Genomic DNA, 21,267 nt, shown 5'->3' with positions numbered 1-21,267 from the left:
AGGTTAGATTGGGTGAGAGGAGCAGAGAAATTGAGACGATTGATGTCACGCCGACAGCTCTCATTGAAAAGATCAAGAGAAGGTAAGAATCCAGAGGGTGGAGTCCAGGTGGAGGGAGAATATTGGAGGCGGGTAAAAGGGTCCATTGAATGGGGAGAAGACTCCTGCCCAAAGAAGTGAGCACGGAGACGAAGGCAGCGGAAGAAGAGTTCAGCATTGCGCCAAGCCCAAAATTCATTGAGATGAGGGTGCAAGGGTATGAAACTCAGTCCTTTGCTGAGCACTGAACATTCAGCATCGGGGAGGGGAAGGTCAGGGGGTATGGTGAATACACGGCCGGGGCTGGGATTGGAAGACGGGATGGGGACAGAGGGACAGGCAGGGGTAGAGGGTCCTGGATGGGTGTTGGTGTCGATGAGTTGTTGGAGCTTGCGTTCCTTTGCACCTGAAAGAAAGAGACAAAGTTTCTTGTTGAGGCGTCGGATGAGACGAAGAATAAAATGAAACTGGGGGCATGGGCAGCTTAGAGATAAGGTGCAGTGGTGCTGCCGGAGGGAGAGGTCGAGTGTGTTCATATGGCGGCACATGGCACTGGGTGTGGATCTCAGAATGCGATGAGAACAGCAGTCCGAGGAGCGTTGTGCCGGAGATATCTGTAATCCTGGGTGGGTTTGAAACATGAGGGATCGAACTTCAGTTGAAATCCACGTGGGGTAATTCGGAGACGGAGACAGTCACTGAGGAAGGAAATATGGCTGTGAAAGCGAGTTTTAGTAAACACCTTGTCAAACACCAGGAGAGAAATGGAAAGCAATGAAGGCGAACAAGGCAAAAGAGAGAGACGGAAATCCTGTCGGAGAGAAGAGCAAAACTTCTTCAAGGTAGGCATTCCTTGAAGAGAAGTGGCAGTCAATTAAACACTAAGATAAAAGCAAAAAACTGTGGATGCAGTTAAAGATATGAGTTTCAAGGTCTAGGAGTAAGCAAGAGTAAATTCATGAATCCTGTGCTCCTAGCATGGAGACAGACTTGCAGGTGATATGGTTACAACAGTGTAACCTTGAAGCTCAAACTCTTGATGAGCGCAGTTCTTTGCTGAGTTCTCGCCCATTTCAAAATCATCCTGCCAAAAGGTAAATTGTTGCACTGCATTGCCCTCTAGTGGCATTTTAGTTACTGTGTCATTGTTTGCAGCTTTTGGTTGAGATAGAACAGAGCATCAGACAGAACATTGTTGGTAAAAACAAGGTTAAGCTTTCTATGCTACCACTTTGCTGGCATTACGAGAAGTATTGAAAATTCAACAATTGCAATTTGTAAGAATTAGCATTTTTATTAAACTTTTTTTCCATTTTGCATTTATTTCCCTTCTATGAAGTTAGACTATTTCTGGCTTAATATAAAAACTGTGCAACAAATTTAAACCTGCGGTGCTTGGTGGAAATAGGTGAGTGAGCATTTAAAATGATCAGGGCCACCTATCCTCCTAGGGCCATCAGAAGCTAATTTTCCAGCTAACAGGCCACAACAACATTCTTCCAAAACTAGAGGAGTCCTTTTTTAAAGTACGTACATCACAATCTGATGTTGGCATGGAGATCTCAGTGCTATGGGCAGAATGTTTCAGTTGGCATGTGGGGGCGGGCCCGACACGCCGATGTGTAAAATGACGTGCGTCCCGACATCACCGCGTGCCATCACGAAATGACGTGTGCTAGAGTAGGCATCGCACGCGCCAAAATGTAAACGGCTTATTAAGGCCATTAATAAAGTAATTATTGTGATTGTTAACACTGCCCATCCAACCTTAAGGTTGGCGGACAGGCGAAAAGCCCAAGCGGCCTTTGCATTTTTTAGGAAACCACACCCACAAGCGGGATGAGGTTTTCTGAAGCTTATATTAATTTAAAAAATTTTCATCAATATAAAAACATGTTCCATCTCATGTGACACAGGGGACATGTTTAAATTAATTTTTAAACCTTTGATTTACTTTTTTAAACATCGATTCAATCTCCCTGAGGCAGCTCAGTGCAGGTGCGCAAAAGAGCGCTGGCTCCAACTCTCCATCCTTCCCCCACCTGCGCAGGTAGCGCTGAGCGCTACCAGTCGCATCTTACACTGGGTGGGCCTTAATTGGCCCGCCCGTGTAAAATGGCGGCACGGAGCTGATCGATTGCAGGTGGTGATTGACTCCGTGCCCACCCCTGCCCGTTCCCACCGAGCCCACCCGCCAAATGAAAAATTCTGCCCCATCTCTACTAGGTGGCCTGTGAAGGAAATGGCAGTGCTTTTTGTCAAACCAAACCAGCATGGAAATGGATCAGGGGCAGGAGAGGCCCAAAAAGGTAAGCTTTTAGTTTTCTTTCAAAATTGCTTTTGGGGCCACAAGAAGAAGGGGTGAGCGTACTCACCACCAGCCCCACCCCACCCTCCCAATACCACCCACACACACTACAAAGAAAACTTAAACCTCCCCTGCTGTGATTTCACTCCCTCCCACCACCCACCAATTTCAGAACAGCCTGGCAAGTGATTGCACCACTCACATGCTGTTGGCAGCTGGCCTCTGGGTCATAAAAATTTCCTACACCTCTGGGTCATAAAAATTTCCAACAGTTGCCACTTAGAACGTTCTGGTAGTCAGCCAGGGTGATTTAAATCTCTCTTCCAACACAGACGCTGGGTCAATTGAAAATTTAAAGACTGAGATGATAGATTTTTGTTAGGTAAAGAGCCACAGGTCAAAGGCAGAAAAATGGAATTACGGTAACAGATCAATCATGGTCTGACTAAATGCTAGAACAGGCTCGAAGGGCTGAGTGGTCTACTCCTGCTCCTAGATTACTAAATGAGGCCCAGGAATTAAAATGCCTCAAGCAACACTTCTGGAGCAGCAGGTGAGTTTCTAACACACAGCTGCTCACCTACTAAAAATTGGGCCTAGATGTTCTTTTTTTTCCCCCTCCTTAGGCACATTGCTTTATTTGTCAGACATCATGGGGTATATTTTTCAAGGTAAGGCAGCCAGCATGGAATCCTGCCCAACACAGCACCGACCTGAGAATTGGTCCACATAGCCAATATGTGGTGCTCCCAGTTTAGCACCTCGTACTTCAAAAAAATCAAGCACTTTCACCTTCAGATTTGATCTGAGATCTCAATGAACATGCCTTCTTGGTAACAGCAAAGCCTTGTAGAATTTACTGTTTTTTGTTGCATATAATTTTGCAATTTTCTTAACTAAAAACTGTTGTATATGACTACCTCAAACATTGTGTATGGCAATTAAAATTACAGAGGAGATCTGCATATTACAACAGGCTTTCAATATGTTTTCTACACATGGTTATATGTTTCCGTTCCAACAGTTATAAACCATTAAAATTGAGCAAACAAATTAGTTAGAATACAGAAGGCCTCAGTTCTTAAAGTTTTAACTATTAAAATTTAAGACAATTCAGTTAGAAACCAAAATACATAGTAAAGTACTCTTAATCTACAGTAATCTGCAATATCAAACAAAACCTACATTTTGTTCCAAAGGAATTTCTACTTACACTGCATCATAGTGCATAACTCGACACCTGCTTGTTTTTAGCAGTTATGTTACATTGATGTGACACAATCAATGTAGTGTTCTTCAGACCCCAGAGACTGTGCTACAAAGTATCAAGTAACAAGTGAAAGTTCAAGAAGATCTTTCTCAGACTGCTGCACAAATTTGGTCCATTCCTCACAGAGTTCCTCATAAGCAGGCCCTTCGCCACCATATTCAGGAGGAAGAATCTGAACTGGGAAGTGTTTGGAAAGGCTGTGCTGGTAACTGTTTCCATGCATGTGAATCTGAAGTGGGCAAAACACATTCAATTTAAGTTATATGCTCTTCAATTTCTCTCGCCGGTTTTCAAAAAGTATCATTTTTTTGTATATAGCCAACAATTTTGTGCTTGAAATCTAACCACCTAATAAAGACAATATGGTGCCCTTTACTGGTTCTCACCATTATGGTGTACTTCTGTTACCTTTTGTTCATCTAGATGATAGTGGTGGAGAATGAAACAGTAATCTTCTTTGCATTCACGCTGAGAAGTGAAATAATCACTTAGCGCTCATTGCCAGCAACAACTTTCCCAAGTCAGCTATAGCTTAGCTTAAATGTATTTCCAACAAGTCTGGTTGATGTGTTTCTGTTTCAACTGATGTACAAGCAGTATTTTCACTCCAATTGTAATAAAAATGAAATGCGAAGGGTTACTCACACGCTCTTTGATTTTTTCAGACAGGAATGGTCTAATTATGGCAAAGACGGAATCAAACAGTACGGGCTCATTGATCATGTGGATACCTCGGACCTTCAGTGGAAAGGAGTCCTAAGAATGGCAGGAAATGATACTCATTATATTTCATATTGGTGCCACATTCTGAAAGTATAATTTTACACAACCATAACACAGTGGTTTTTCAACAGATTAACCTTGGTTTAGAAATGAATGACCATGTTAAAGCTAACAGGATCTTGTATCATGTTTTCTAGCTTCTAGTTCTGAAATTGTACCTTTCTCTAATTTCTCTCCTATGTCACTTCATGCAGTTTCCAAGCTCATCTTGTCCATGAGACCCAACTCCAGGTGGGCACAAAGCAATTTCTAGGCAGCCTATTAACAAACCAGCTGTTTATTTCTAGGACCTGGGTCTGATTTCAATGTAATTTGCCAATTAAGATTAGTCTCCTCTATTGCCTGTAAGTATGCTGGGATAGAATTCCTGTTAGCGTACACTAGCTTTATCAGTGTTGTTTGAATGAAATTGGCAGAACCAGTGCAAAAGATCGTGGAAACTCAAGCGTAAGTTGTGTCAAGCGTAAATCGAGTTTCCGCAATATTTAGTGCTGATTAAAGATCATTTTGTCCAAAGCCAACCCTATTCATAAAACTGGGCAAACCATCATATTGAAATAACGAGGGTGGTGAAATTCCACTGATTCCACTGGTTCTGGAAAGCTCTTCAAACGCTGCTAAATTTCTCAGGTGCAAAGGCACTAGCAGCATGTTTTAAAAACTTATACATGTTAAAAAAATATCAATTTACTAAGAAACTTATTAGTGTACATCGATTAAACTAGCAAATTATTCAGTATTTTTAAAGTCATTTTCAGCGATTTACAATCACAGGTGGAGGACTAAGTCGCATTAAAAATGCTTATGCTTTGTGCTAACCCCATTTTCAGCTGCATTAATAAAACTGCACCAGGTCACACTTTTAAATACACCAATCGATATTTCTCAATGCAAAGGAAAAAAACAAGTATGTGCTGATTGGTGGACGATTTTATGGTTGTGGTTAATAATGGAATTTTAGTGGAAATTTGAAATCTAACCTAACCAGCAAAATTCTATGCACAATTTGCATCCAATTTGGCAATTGTATCCAAAGTGGAAACTTTGTCTCATGATACAAAATTAATTTGGGCTGATGGTACATCTTTGGAATATTCTGCCCCAGAGGGTCGTGGAGGCTCAGTTATTGAGTATGTTCAAAACAGAGATTGATAGATTTCTAGGTATTCAGAAATCAAGGGGATAGTGCAGGAAAATGGTGCTGAGGTAGAAGATCAGCCTTGATATAGTTGAATGGTGTAGCAGGCTTGAGGGGCCAAATGGCCTACTCCTGTTCCTATTTCCTATGTTCCTATTGCCACTGGAAAAAAAAAGTTTCTCTTTATTTACTCCAGCAACACCATTCAAGATTTTCAACACCTTTATCAAATCCCTCCTTAATCTTCTCTGTTCTAAGGATTCCTACAAGCAACTTCTAAGGTCAGCCCTCCAACAAATTTGCTGGTCCCCACTAAGAACCCCAGTATAATTTCTTTTCTAGTTGCATTTTTAAAAAATATTTATTTATTCATTCACGGGATGTGGGCTTCACTGGCTGGGCCAGCATTTATTGCCCATCCCTAATTGCTCTTGAGAAGGTGGTGGTGAGCTGCCTTCTTGAGCCGCTGCAGTCCATTGGTGTAGGTACACCCACAGTGCTTCCAAGATTTTGGCCCAGCAACAGTGAAAGAACGACGATATATTTCCAAGTCAGGATGGTGTGTAACTTGGAGGGGAACTTCCAGGTGGTGGTGTTCCATCTATCTGCTGCCCTTGTCCTTATAGATGGTAGAGGTCGTGGGTTTGGAAGGTGCTGTCTAAGGACCCTTGGTTTAGGGAAATGGCTTTGAAAAGAAGACTCACAATGGCCAGAATTTTCTCGTTGGTGTGCGGGGGCGGGCTCCACACACCGACGCGTAAAATAACGCATGGTGATATAGGGCGAGCGTCCCAACATCACCACGCACCATCACGATATTTAGGTGGGTGGGTGCGCAATATTCTCAGATGTGCGCCCACCATTAATTAATCATGTACTTAAGGCCCTTGAGGCAGCAATTGGCTGCAATTTTTCGAGGCCCGTGCGATCTTCTGTTCGGTGCACTGGTGCAACGGACAGGTGGGTAGGAGACATTTGTATAAACCTCATCCATGGGCGGGATAAGAGGGGTGAGTGGGGTCGCGAATGTTATCTGTCAGATATTTAAGTGTGAAAGTTACTGATACTTGCCTGTGTGAGCAGGAATACTTACTTCAAAACTCTTACAGCTGCTTGCACAGGCGTAAAAGCCTTGGTCGGGACTCTATAGTAAAGATCATTTTTTGGGCCTGCAGCTTTCAGAAAGCTTTCCCTTAGCCTGGGAATGGGAGCTGTGCTCTCCACTGGAGGCAGCTCCTCTAAGGAGGAAGGGCCAGAATGGGGAGGAGGCCAGGAGTCCACATTCAGCCTCCAGGGGAGCCACCTTTGGGAGGAGAGGAGCACAAGGGGTGCAGGGCCAACAGGAAGTCCAAGGCGGAAGGGACCGCAGAAGATGCTACTATCCTGCTGCCAGGGTGTACAGGCGGCGATGCAGCTACCTCAATATGTCTGAGGTGCAGTGCCGAAGGAGGCTCCGTCTCTCAAGGGAGACAGTGACCTCCATTTGTCAGGTGATAGGCCCTGAGATCTCCACTAACTATGTGGGTGGACACCCCATGCCAGTGGCGCTAAAGGTTACAGCTGCCCTCAACTTCTATGCCTCCAGCTCTTTCCAGGGGTCGGTGGGTGATCTTTGCAAAGTCTCCCAGTCAGCTGTCCACACTCGTGTCAAGCAGGTTACAGACATTCTGTTCAGGCGTGCATTGACTTTCATCCACTACCGTTGGGACCAGGCAAGCCAGACACAGCGAGCCAGAGGCTTTGCGGCCATTGCTGGCTTCCCCCGCTTCCAGGGTGCAATAGACTGTACACATGTGGCCATCAAGGCACCAGCGGGTGAGCTCGGTGCCTTCATCAACAGGAAGGGCTTCCACTCCATGAACGTGCAGATAGTGTGTGATCACAGGATGCTGATTCTACAAGTCTGTACAAGGTACCCAGGCAGCTCCCACGATGCCTACATCCTCAGACACTCCCAGGTGCCGGGGCTTTTCAGTGCTCCGGCCCGGCTTGATGGATGGCTGCAGGGTGAAAGGGCTATCCCCTCAGAAGGTGGCTCATGATGCCTCTCTGCTATCCAAGAACAGAAGCTGAGCAGTGGTACAATAGGAGCCGCGCCTCCACAAGGGCTTGGTAGAGAGAGCCATTGGTCTTCTCAAGATGCGCTTCCGATGCCTGGACCACTCAGAGGGTGCACTCCAATACCCCCCAGATCATGTGTTGCTGATAGTGGTTGCATGCTGCACTCTCCACAATCTAGCGCTGGAAAGGAGTGACACAGTGGATGAGAAAGACATAGTCGCGTATGCTCCAGATGCAGACGATGATCCTAGCAGTGATTCTGAGGATGAGCACACGCAGGGAAATGCTGAGGGAGTAGACGCTGACCCGGCCATACTCCAGGGAGGCAGGGACGCTCAGGAGACTTTAATCCAAAGAACCTTCAGCTAGTCCACCACAGATGGGCCTTCACCACACAACAGGGCTGCAGGCTCCACACTCGATACCTGAGTGTTAAATCAGCCTGGATAGTAACATTAACTAAGGCCCTTGTCAATAAAGCTCAATGTCAAACAACTCACTCATAACATCATGGGTTCCCGTCCACTTGCAGAAGTAAGGAATTACCCTGAGGCATGGCAACATATCAAAATTTATTGAGAACACATGTAACTTCATAAACCAAAAAAAAGGTGTTGCACATCACACCAAAAATTCACTACTATGGGCCAACATAAAAGCACCAGCGAGAAACTCGTGGTGTGCCTAAGGTGCCTTAAATTTATGCTTACAGGTGCTACATCTAGGTGCCCCCCCATCGCTGGCACTGGCATCTGAGACAGCTGTTCACTGTGTGTCCTGTTGGCCTCGATGACCATGGCGGGTGTCCTCTGGCCCCTGGAGTCTTTGATGGCCCAGCCTGGGAGGGAGTGGCCAGTTCCACAGCTGGCACCTCCCCAATTGCTGCAGCCTCATCGGATACCACGGTTACTGGCAGAGGGGCGGAGGAGCTGCTGCCCTCATCTGGAGTGCCCTGAGAGGAGCCCGCAGAGACGACAGGCAGCTGCTGCGCCGACGTGAGGTCGCTTGGGAACCCCCTGCTCACCGTAGATGGATGGGCACCAAGCTGGGATACTTGTTGGCCAAACCATCTCTCACACAGGCAATGACCAGCTGAGTTCAATGCCACTGTGAGGGCTTGCAGGTCCGAGCGCAACCCCAGGAAGCCCTGATTGTTATCTTGGAGGAGCCTCTCCATGAGAGTTGCCACTCTCTCCCTGGAGGAAGCATGGCGCTCGGCTATGAGGCTCAATGCATTAGTGATGCTTCGCATGGACTCCTCCAGCACGGGCACCATGCCAGGCATAGCCTCATGTATCTCCGCCAGATCCTCCCGCAGACCCTGCTGCACTTCCAGTGTTTGCTGCCTCACGGACGACTCCAGAGGCTCATTATCAGCCACTGACCGAGCATTTGCCTGGTCCCCAGCAGTCCTCCGACTGCCGGCGCCATGGGCATTCTCTGTCATTGCCCGCACCTCAAGTGAGTGTGAAGTGCCCTCACCACTGTGCCCCGGGGCACTAGCCAAAGATCTAATTCCCACCGAGGTGCTGGTATCTGCACTGGTGCCTGCCTGGCAGAGATGGTGTGATGCTGGTGAGTGGATTTCCTCTGGGCCCTCAGGGGTGAGAGGTGGCCCCACTGCCTCCTCCTCCCGGCCCTGCTCCGGTGATGCTGAAAGGAAGAAAAAGGACATTTGATTAGTTACAGTGCAGACAATGTCAACTTGCATGCTGCTCCCCAGATCATTATGCGCTCATCCTTCCATAATCAAGAGTAAACCCATGTTGCTAACTTCAATCACTGAGCATTCAGCAGTGCCATGGCTTCTGTGACACACAAGGTGACTTGAGTGCTCGCCAAACATACCTCCCCATGGCACCCCAGCCTCACCGCCACCAGTGGACCTGGGGGCATGGCGCCTCTCAAGATCCATGGCCTGCTGCTCAAAAGGTGTCAGGATCGTCATATGGGCCTGGCCTCCGCCTGTCCACATCCACTCGCATTGTATGCAATCTTCTCCTGAAAAGGAGCATTGATTAGTCCGCCCCATACCTGGATTCCCATCGCATCCCTGCCACCCCAGCCAGAGTGGGACATTGCAGGACTCCAGTTCTTCGTCACCCTGCAGCTGCCGCACACTTACCCAAACAAGCCAGGGCTGACCCCAGCCCTGCCATTGCCCAAATGCTGCCTCCTTCACATGTGGCACCACAAAGTGTAACCTTGCTAAGCAAGGAGGCACAAGCACGTGGAGCGCAAACACCAGCAGATGGATTGGTGCCCCACCACCTGGAAGCTTGCCTCCCAGTATGTTAGCACCTTGACTTCGACATGCTTCCCAGTTCCAGGATTCTGCCTAGATGCAGATCCTTGAGTTTCACCCCCATTCTACACTCTGGGTGTCAGTGTCACACATGCTGCGGGTGCAGAACCCATCCTAGCTCAACCCTCTCAGGTTGAGCTAGGCATGGGCAATATCTGCTGGCCCACCCAGCGAGGGATCCATGACGTGAAGGATTTAATGCCGTTTCTGTGCTCAAAGTTGCGGGGGGGGTGGGGGGGGGGGGGGGGGGTGCATGGCGCTGGGGAGAAAGGGTGACGCTGCATTAAGTGACCTCAGCCAACATGGTACTCACCCTTCCTGAGCGCAGGAGGTCATTGAATATATGTGCGCCACATCACATCATGGGAGCTCACACTCTCAGCCACCTCCTCCCACGCACATTTGGCCAGGCCTCCACCTCCCGTCCCTCAGAATCAGGACTTCTCGCTGTGCTGCCACCTCCTCCAGGAGGGCAGTTAGGCACTCATCAGAGAAACGAGGGGCACACTGCCCCACTGGCCTACCCTCCGGCCTGGCCTGCCCCATGGCCTACTCTCCGGACTTGCGTGATGCACAGTAGCCCTCTTCTGCCGGCCATTGTGAGCTGGGTGGCAATCAGGTCCGCGCCCGCTCGGCCCGCTTGACATGGGGAAAATTCTCCCCAATGTTACAGCGCTCAGATCAAAACTAGCACACTCCATCCCAACTGAACTCTAGCAACTTTAAACATATGTATTGTCACTACTTTATTAGCAACGTTAAAGTGAAACTACTGAGTGAGTCAACGTTAAGTGGGACTTACTGTATTACATTTCAACTCTTTTCAGGTCTTCCAATTTAAAAATGCACTTCAAACAAAACATCTTCCATAATTTTATAGTATGGACCACCTCGGTACAAGTTATCAAAGCTTCTCATCTCAATTTTTATTTAATTCAAGTTTATACATTTAATGATGGCTTTGGTTTTTTTATACTTTCTTTATATTTATTCATTATAATACCTTTAATATATTTTACATTATTTTATATTTCATGCCATCATTTTTAAATATGATGGATATTCGAGTGAACATATTCTTTAAGTATATCCTGTATCGTCTATCATACATTTATTATATTCTCAATTCTGTGATTCTCTGATTCCTGAACTCCCAGGGCAGTCTACTGTTAACATCCAGCCTGCCAACACCAAAGCAGGACTCCAGGCTGGCAACAAAGCATGTCTCAAGTCTCAGCCTCTTTGAAACCTGGTTCTCTGGAAGATTCCTGCCAATGCCTGTAGAGCAGAACAAGTCTCTGGATACCAACCTCATCTCGCTGCACCATCACCAATGTTGAAGGAATTTGGCAACTCCTGCTTTCAGCTAGCTGAACCCATGTGAACTTTAACTCCTACGTGAAGGAACTCTCACTGGATTCTGACATTCACATGAATTAATATCCATATCTTTGTCTTTAGTTTTAAAGTTGTAAAACTCTTTTCTTTCCTATGTTCTTTTTGTGCGCTTGTGTGTGTTAATGAAATTTGATAAGGTGCCACATCAAAGATGATTATGGAAAATAGAAGCGCATGGTGTAGGGGGTAACATATTAGCATGGATAGAAGATTAGCTGGCTGGCAGAAAGCAGAGAGTATGCATAAATGGGTCTTTTTCTGATTAGCAGGATGTGACGAGTGGAGTCTCACAGTGGTCTGTACTGGGGCCTCAACTTTTTACAATTTACTCAGTGACTTAGATGAGGGGAGTGAAGACATGGTGACTAAATTTGCAGATGACACAAAGATAGGTAGGAAAGTATGTTGTGAAAAGGACATGAGGAGGTTGCAGATGGATATAGATAGGTTGAGTGAGTGGGCAAAGGTTTGGAAAATGGAGTTTAATGTGGGAAAATGTGAAGCTGTTCACTTTGGCAGGATGAATAAAAATGCAGAGTATTACTTAAGTGGAGAATGGCTGCATATTTCTGAGGTGCAGACGGATCTAGGTATTCTAATATATCAGTCACAAAAAATTAGTATTCAGGTACAGCAAATAGTTAAGAAGGCTAAAGGAATGCTATCCTTTATTATGAAAGATTAAACATAAAAGTAAGGATGTTATGCTTCAGTTATACAGGGCATTGATGAGACCGCACATCGAATACTGAGTGCAGTTTTAGTCTCCTTATTTAAGGAAGGATGTAAATGCATTGGAAGTGGTTCAAAGGAGGTTTACTAGATTGATACCTGGAATGAGTGGGTTATCCTATGAGGAAAGGTTGGACAAACTGGGCTTGTTTCCACTGGAGTTCAGAAGAAAGAGGGGTGATTTGATTGAAGTATACAAGATCCTGAACTCTTGACAAGGTAGATGTCAAAAGGATGTTTCCTCTTGTGGGTGAGTCCAGAACTAAGGGGCACTGTTTTAAAATTAGGGGTCACCCTTTTAGGACAGAGGTTAGGAGAATTTTTTTCTCTCAGAGGGTTATGCGACTTTGGAACTCTGCCTCAGAAGGTGGCGGAGGTGGGGTCATTGAATATTTTTAAGGCAGAGGTAGATAGATTCTTGTTAGGCAAGGAAATGAAAGGTTATTGGGGTTAGATGGGAACATGGAAATCAAAACACGGGAAGATCAGCCATGATCTTATTGAATGGCGGAGCAGGCTCGAGGGGACAAATGGTCTACTCCTGTTCCTATTTCTTATGTTCTTATGTAAATTGTGATAACTATCCCCCGGGTTTGAAAGTATGAATCAACACTACTTCTGATTTAACCCTAAAGAGAATTTGCTGTGAGTCATTTTAAAATTGATTTCACAAACAGGAGGGTTTGAGGAAACAATAACACCCTATTACAAAAATTAAAACACTTCTCCTTTCAGACAGATGGCAAAACATAAAGGAGTTCAGCTTGCCTCTCTCCCCTATCCAGAACAACAGTCAAAATGTTCAAGTTTTGGGAGGTGATTTTGTTGCCTCAATTTCTGGGTTTATTTTTTAGTAAACTTTGCTCATTTGGTCATTATTACAGAGTTTAAATTTGTTGCTAGTTTGAAAACATGAAACTGAAGCCAGCTTTTGGTCGCATTAAAAGCAATGTGACTTTTCACTGTAATGCAAATACATGGAAAATCTTCTACATATAATGTTTAAATTCTAAAGAGTAAACATTGTAAGTTCAAGCTTCAGAAATAAACCTTGTCACCAGGAAAGGATATTGTGAATCTGGGTGTGGAGGTCAGTTGGTCTTGCAGTAGAACCAGGTGGTGGGTTATGGGAAGAAAGGTACCAGTATTGTGGATTTTCAAAGCACTGGGAATGCGGTAGCAGTGTTGAGAACAAATGCAATGGGGATATCATTTTATAACAGTAATAGAAAGAGCTGTGGGGTGTGGTTGGATGAAAGAAATGGGTCCATGATGTGGGCATACTGTGAGGGGATGCAGGATATGGCAGAGGTAGGGCAGTTGACTTGGCCAGTTGGCAGTGGCAGGGTAAACAGTAGTGGAAATTGAGACTGTTGTTTTTTAAAACAGGTTTTGAATTTTAAGTTGAAATGTGAAACTTACTACAAGCACAGCTGCAATTTTTTTGGCAATTGTTGGACTGATCTTCAAAGCATGAGCAAATCGCCAGCCACAAAGATCAAAGATAACCTTCACACCATTTAACTGGGTTTTCACCTCCTTCACAATTAGTTCTGATGTAATGAGACTGACACGAAATACTTCATAGGCTGAAAAATGCTTGGGGTCCCAGTGCCCTGAAAAAAAGAAACTCACATCAGTGATAAAATAGCAGTCAATTATCCTTATTCCAACCTCTGTTGGGATAGTTATATTTACCCAATATTAGCCCTGAAGTTCTTACATGCCTCTCTGAATTATCTGTAGATTTCCCCACCTTTCTATCTTCATTATTGGTGACCTGGAATGTCCACCAAGAACTATAACATTTCTCTTTCCTTTTCTTCATTCTATACATTCTATTTTGGTGTGATCCCAGGATATGCTTACATTCCAAGACTAAGCTAGAATTTTTCACAAACACTTCTCCCTCTGGCTTTTTCTTTCTCCTCTCTGTCTCCCTGAAGACGTAGTAACTAAGGGCAGGAGTTTCAGCTTGGCGTGCGGGCACGCGCCCAACATGGCCTAGCGTGAAATAGCGCATGATGACATCAGGACGCTTACGGTATTTCGGTTGGCGGGCGCTACGAGAGTCAGCGGCATGCCCGCCGACAATTAAGAGACCTATTAATGCCCTTAATTATGGTAATTATGTTGAATTTTTCATTGCCCGTCCAACCTTACAATTGGTGAGCGGGCAAATATGCCAGGCAGCCTTTGCATTTTTTGCAAAACCTCATCCAACAGTGGACAAAACAATAAAAAAAATTTAAACTCATTTTCAACATGTCCCTGTCATGTGACAGAGTCACATGTGGGGACATGTTTCCCTTATTTTTCAAATCTTTGTATTTCATTTTTAAATCCTTCAGCTCCTTGAGGCAACTCTGTGCCTCCAGGGAGCTTTCAGTGAGCGCATCCCCGCGCATGCACAAACTTCAGCGATCACGCTCCTCCCGCCCCCACTCCGGCAGCGCTCAGGCTCCCAGCACGCCGTTAATTGGCCAGACAGCATAAAATCATGTTCGGGGCCCGACTGTGGGTGTAGACTGTTTCGTGGCCGCTCCTGCGCCCACCACTGCGCCCGCCCGACGAGGGGAAAATCCTCCCTTAAGAATATTCAGTTCCTAGTCCTGTCTAAATCTAAGCCACATCTGTTATAGAGACTGTATCATTCTTTTAATGCTCTAAATTTGTTTTGAATGCTTTATGCATTCACCCGCTCCTAAATCCTGACTTCATTTTTTAGGAGCAGTTGGCCTTGTAGCTTTTTGTGATTTTTTCATTTAATTTTTTGATACCCCTTGCCCTTATTACAACAGTATTTTCTCACTAGCTTTTTCTTTCCATTTCTCACCTTATAGTATCTTATAATTTACTTCAACTAAGAATTAATAACGGTCTCTCTAGTCTGAAAATAGGCTCTCTCTACCCCTTGTCGCATTAGTTTAAATCCTACTCACTGCTCTATTTACGCTCACTGAAGGACATTGGTATTACTGGTATTTACTGGTACTGGTATTGCTATCCTCTGTTCTACATTTAGTTCCAAAATGCCAAAAAATATGAACGTTTCCATCCAGCACCAAGCCTGCAGTCACACATTGTCCTCCTTAATCTTCCTCTCCTTGATCTGCTTAGTGCATAGCACAAGAATCAAACCAGGTCGTGCTACCTCTGGTGTTCTGCTAACTCTCTCCACTGCCCCTGCAGATGGCAACTCACATAGTTTATTCCACTCTTCTGAACTGTCTGCCACTAGAGATTGCAGCCTAATGTTATCAGGCCAACTGGTGCTTGAACACAGCTACCCTGATCCAGAGACACAGTTGCCTGACAAAATGGAAATGTGCTGCCTCTTGCTACATTGAAGGTCCATGGTGACCCATGCATTGCACTCTATGTACATTATGTGGGTTCACTCCTTTATCGTCAGACATAAAATTGGCCACTAGCACCAAATTCTTATAAGAATCAAACTCTGCTTTCTTTACACAAGCATAAATTATAGGGGAACAAAATCCTGCCCAACTCTAAATGGATATTGAAATTTCTTTGAAGCTAATCTCCTAAAACTTTTCGCTTTTCAAAGTCTCTTGGCCTCTCCCAGCTATCATTTCTAGAGTTTGTTATTATTTATTATTCTTTGAAACCATCACCTGCCATATAATAGGGAATTTCAAAGAGAATTAACTTACTTCTGTATTTTAATTTAATAATTTCCTCATATTATTTCTTTGGTACATTAATCAATGTGTTGAAATCTTAAGTGAATGATGCAAGTGGCTGCAGTAACCAGCAGTATTATACTGTAACTGACAATACCATTATTTCAAACAGGACAATTTAGCAGTTGGAATATGGATTATTAGCAACAAACTATGTACCATGTATGATATTCCGGAAGTTGTCATGTATAATGTGTTGATCCATGTGGAAGAAACTTGCCCATGCATGTAATAGTTAAAGAGGGAAGAATAACAAACAAGAAAAATGATCACATTTAGCAGGCTGCAGACAGTGACAGGGGTATGGAGGGGAGAAAGGGCAAGAGGAAGGCAAGGATATTTTCTCAAATTAAAAACCAAAAATGCTGGAAATACTCAGCAGGTCTGGCAGCACCTGTGGAAAGAGAAACAGAGTCAACCTTTAAGTGCCAGTTATGATCAATGTAACTGATATGGGATTACCAACCTGGTGCAAACACAAAACCAGAGCCTGGCAGGAAGGAATAGAGCAAGGAGTATTGGAGAAAAATCAGAACTGTCACACAACCTATACTAACATCAGGTGTTAAACATCACTGTTAAGGATAACATGAAGGTGAAGGAACGTCGACACAAATATGTCAATAGATTTGTGTATGTTATTCCCCCATAGGCTGGACACCTGACAAAGTTCATGCAAGGAATTAATTCCTCCAACCAACAATTTTACCTGCTGGAACAGTGGAATGCAAAGGTTGACGAAGAGGTACCAGATGTTGGAGTTAAAGATACTGGTGGAACTTTAGATATTAAAATTCCCTCATGGATTACAATTGTTTCATATGCTTTGGTTGGGATTCAACTGCTCATTGTGATTGTATTGATTATTGCAGGCAAATGTCAGAGAAGAATGATGATTGAGCTGAAAAACCCCTTACCCTGGCTAAGGGCACAGCTCCATTAGATTACATTTAGTGAGGGATCAATAAATTGGCATTGTATTTCACCCTCATCTTGGGGAGATGTAAATTGGTTTAGATTTTAGATTTTACTTTCATGGAATTTAGTGTGCTTGCTCAAACTTGACCATATTATTATTATTATTATTATTATTGGCTTTTCATATAATCATGCAACCTGCAAAGAACAAACTTGGTCAAGTTGCCATTTTATACTAACACGTGGGCGGAAAAGATGCCAAGTTCATGCTGCTAACAATCGTACGTTAGAAACCTATCTGATATAATGGCCCGTGGAGTGGCAATCAGAGTTGGATTGCTACTCCGCTCCTGCTCACCTGGAAATCAAGCTGCTCCTTTCTCCCGCGAACTTCCGACTCAGGCTGGGCAAGAACAGTGCAGTGCAGCGGGTTCCCGAGGCCTTGTGTTGAGGGTAGCTGAGTCAGAGGTAAGGAAGCCACGCCTCCTTTTTTACATCACTAGCTGCCGTAAAGCAGATAGGCTTAAAGGTCCAGACACTTTAAAAATCCAGGCAGAAGGTAAGTTTGTAAGGTAGGCGGGTATGGAGGAGGCCTGTGCGGGGTCGGTAGGGAGGGAGGTATTTGGGTTTAGGTGTGGGTTAGTAGGAGGGGGGTGGGGGTAGTCGGGGTTGTCCTGTGGTGGGTCAGGGGGATGGCAGAGTTCTGTGGGGGCTGGTGGTGGAGGGTCAGTACTCTAGTTACCCAGAAGTAACTCTCACTCACTCACTTTTCCAGAACCACTCATCCATTTCAGCGTTGTGGGGAGTCGGAGCCTATCCAGGCAGATAATGGGCGCTAGACGGGCTATACCCAGGACAGTCCATCATAGAGCACACACTCACACTAGGGGACACCGTAGCCAATCCACCTAACCAGTATGTCTTTGGATGGTGGGAGGAAACCAGAGCACCTGGTGGAAACCCACGGTGACACAGGGAGAACACGCAAACTCCACACAGTCAGACACCTGAGGGCAGGATCAAACCCAGGTACCTGGAGCTGTGAGGCACCAGCACTAACCACTGCACCACCACTGCCCAGTTAAGTAACTGATCATTAATAGTCAATAAGAAGTCAGGATACAGTATATATCTGTATTTTTTCCACTAACATCTCCATGAAAGAATTGAAGTGCATCACAGAATCTGGGAAAGAGAAAGCCTGAATTCCATGGGATCCCATCCTACCAGGAACGCATCAACCTTAACTGCTGAAGTTTTGATTTAATGAATGGGTTGCCTGTAAGTCTTAAGGGATGAAGCTTGAAGCAAAGCCATTATTTAAGTTTAAGGCAATTTGCACAATTAGCCGGTACCAATAAAATTAACCCTTACCACATTATTGACTAATTAGCCATTTCTAGCAACACTGACTAAGGTAGGGTCACATGTCCTTTTAGGTATAAAAAGTTGTTATGGGAACCATCTTGTTTTGTACACCAAGTGAAGGGAAACTAGTTTTATCTTTGGGGTCAGAGGCGGGAATTCCTGTTAGTGAAGAGATTATGAGTGTAGCACTGGGCCCAGGGACAGAGGCCAGGTTGCTGTCACCGTGGACCCTGGATAGTTTCCTTCTGAGGCAGAGGCGAATACCTGTTGGCGTGAAGGCTTGAGCTAATTGATATCCTTGGGGATAGAGGGTGTTTCCTGTCTGCACAGGGATCAAGTCTGTGGGGTTTGGTTGATAAGTATATTTATGTGTTCTTTTTATTAGTTAATTGATATTGATTATGTTCAATAAACTTTGGTATTATTTGCTAATTCAGTTTCTGAATCTTTGCCTGATGGTTATATCTCTGTCGAACTCAAACAGTTTAAAGGGTTAGTTTGTGATCCTGCAATTAGGCTGCGTGCAACTAAATTAAATCAAGTTTTAAATGTATTAAATCCCCCTTTTAAAACTAACATTAGTGGAGACCCTGAGGTGGGACAGAGGTAAAATGCTAAGACACCTGAGTTGTGAAGGTATCAAAGTTGTAAGATAGAGCCAGGATAGCCATGGATCCTGCACCCGTACCATGCTGACTCAGTAAAGGCTTCCAAACATGAAATTCCAAATGCTTAAAAGACAGATAGGTCAGCTACTGAGATGCTGTTGCCTTTATCAATGAGAAAATTATGAACAGTATGTGGAAGCCAGCGATAGGGCGACACTTTCTGGTGTATAGTGGACACCTTTGTGCACTATGGGATGCCTGAACCATCCAGATTAGAAGTTCAGAACTCTGATATATAGATGGAGAAATCCTTGAACTGAAACAGCATTTGAAAGAACAGGCCAAATGCAGTTTACAACAAGACCAATATACAATTTCAGATCTTTGATCCAGGGATAAAGTGAAAGAAGCCGTGGTCCCAGAGGACCATAAGCTGCTCTCTTATTACAGAGAGACGACCGGCGGTGAGTTTAATCCTGAGGGTCAGCACACCTCAGGTGCAGAGCGAGGTTGAGAAGGCATTCATGGATGACCTCAGCCGGTATGGGATTTGAACCTGAGCTGTTGGCATCACTCTGAATTGCAAATTCACAGTCATCCAGCCAGGTCCTCTCACTTCTTGTAACTATGGTTTCAACAAAACAATTTCTTGTTTATATTCATCAAGCTGTATTTCGTGCTCTACCCAAAAATCTAATCTGAAGCCCTGAGATGTGTGGCAGAAATGCAATTGGAAATTATTCATAACATCCTTTTTGTTGAAGATTTTATTTAACTTGAAATTTGTGCAATTTTTAAAAAAATTGTGAGTTTTAAGGTTAATGAACTTGTTAAGTTATTAACTAGAAGTCTTGCTCGTGATCACAATGAAACTTTTAGTCGGGGTATATGGGAACTTTAATTCCGGATAAAAGAAACACACGTGCTCGGCAGTTTAAATTTTAAATGTTCAATTGTATGAATTGGAAATTGATTCTGGTTACCAGAAAAAGTGAATTTTGAAAAGAACTCTTGCACAGGCTAAAAAAACGATTTGGAACAAGTCAAGTTTAACGTAAGATGCAGAATATTTTGTTTCAGAGTTAATTATAGTAAGGATTATTTATTTTTGTCATGTTTAATTCCCAAGGACAAATTTGTAGGAATTAGAGAGAGAGGGAAAAGTGCAAAAGTTTAAGGAAGCAGAGTTTAAAATGGAGTTTGGTTCCTTTTTTTTGAGAGAGTTTTTAAAAAAAGGTGCGTAAGGTGACACAACTGAGAGCCTCCAAGAACGATTTGCTCTGCCCCTTGAAATTCTGCAGAGAAGTTAACCCTTTCAGCTTATAGCTGATTTTTAAAAAAAAATCTCCATAGCTTTTGTATTTTTAAATGTAACTTTATATATTGGACATTTTGTTTTAAGTTTCTTGACAGTATGTTGAACAGAGCCACGATAGACTTTTTTGTTTTAAAACACATAAAGGATTGTACCTTGATGTGAAGAACAAGAGATTTGAAAAAAAACTAAAAGAAACACACTCACAGTCTAGATTGTTGTGTTATTGTAATGATATAATCAATCACTCATAAGGGATTGGGTAAACATGTTGTCAGTTCATTTATTAAGACTGGGCACATGACAGCAGTTATACAAAGGTATAAAGCTTGAAGAAATCAGAGCTGGTGTGCTCTCTGCCCAAAGCAAAAGTGAAACTAAGGCCGGGATTTTCCGGTCCCGCCAGCTGCGGGCATTGTTGTGGATGGGACGGGAAAATTTGGAGAGTGGCTATTTCTAGTGATGTCATGCTGCTATTCCTTGAAGGCATATTACAACATCCCCCTTTCTTTTTAAAGATACTTTCCCCCCCTTCCAAAGAAGTATAACTATTTATCATATAATTTCATGTTTAGTTATCATTGCATAAGTACATAGAACTGATCAATCTGAGTCTCTAAAGCGTAAAGGTAAAGGTAATCTGCTGCTACATCCAGATCTTGTAATAGTAACCTTGTCTGAAGGTTAATAGTGATCCTTGGGATTGTCATGCTTCAATGTTGCTCCTGGTTGCATTTGGGATCTTATCCTAGATGTAATAGGACTGTACAGTGGACTGGAAAGGTATCTGATGTGTCCTCAGTTACTCCTCTGTTTCACCTTGTGTGCAATTACATCATTGGGCCTTGGCTCTGAACAAATACTTGTCACCTCGGCTGGTTGCCATGTACCTCCTGTGGGATCCTGGAAGCAAACTTGTTGTTTCAACTGTAAACTTAACAATTATGTACCTGCATTTCTATCGTGCAGGTTGGTCAACTTCTCTTGCAATTTTAAAAGTTTCTCTCTAGTTTCTGAGAGAGAAGAATGGGTAAGAGCGGGTCAATTGGTATGCAGTACTCTGGCAAACATGAGCTCTGCCAGTAATGGAATAGTTGCACTTAAAGGTGTCCCTCTCAGATGTAACATTGCAATGTGTATATCTTGCTTGGTCTCTCTACATTTGACAAATAGGGACTTCATCACGCGAATCATTCGTTCAGTTTGGACATTAGATTTAGGATAATAAGGAGTAGTAGTGTGATCGATATTCCACTTCTCAAACATATCCTGAAATGGCTTACCAATAACGTGTGGACCATTATCCATAATGACCTC

The 21,267-nt window shown here is 43.9% G+C and overlaps 1 protein-coding gene across 1 annotated transcript in view; it reads right to left on the bottom strand.

Moving 5' to 3' along the window:
- Window positions 1-1,313: 1,313 nt before the first annotated feature.
- The window catches only part of ttpa (tocopherol (alpha) transfer protein), a 62,934-nt gene continuing 42,980 nt past the window's right edge, over window positions 1,314-21,267 (bottom strand). Inside the window, exons 3-5 of the mRNA XM_078540429.1 lie at window positions 13,457-13,650; window positions 4,263-4,373; window positions 1,314-3,846 (exon numbers count right to left, since the gene is read on the bottom strand). Coding sequence (XP_078396555.1) covers window positions 3,673-3,846; window positions 4,263-4,373; window positions 13,457-13,650 — 479 coding nt within the window. The 3' untranslated portion in view covers window positions 1,314-3,672. The remainder of the gene's footprint in view (window positions 3,847-4,262; window positions 4,374-13,456; window positions 13,651-21,267) is intronic.

Source organism: Cetorhinus maximus, chromosome 4 (genome assembly GCF_964194155.1).
Source record: "Cetorhinus maximus chromosome 4, sCetMax3.hap1.1, whole genome shotgun sequence".
NCBI lineage: Eukaryota > Metazoa > Chordata > Chondrichthyes > Lamniformes > Cetorhinidae > Cetorhinus > Cetorhinus maximus.
This window is presented reverse-complemented; position numbering and strand designations above follow the sequence as displayed.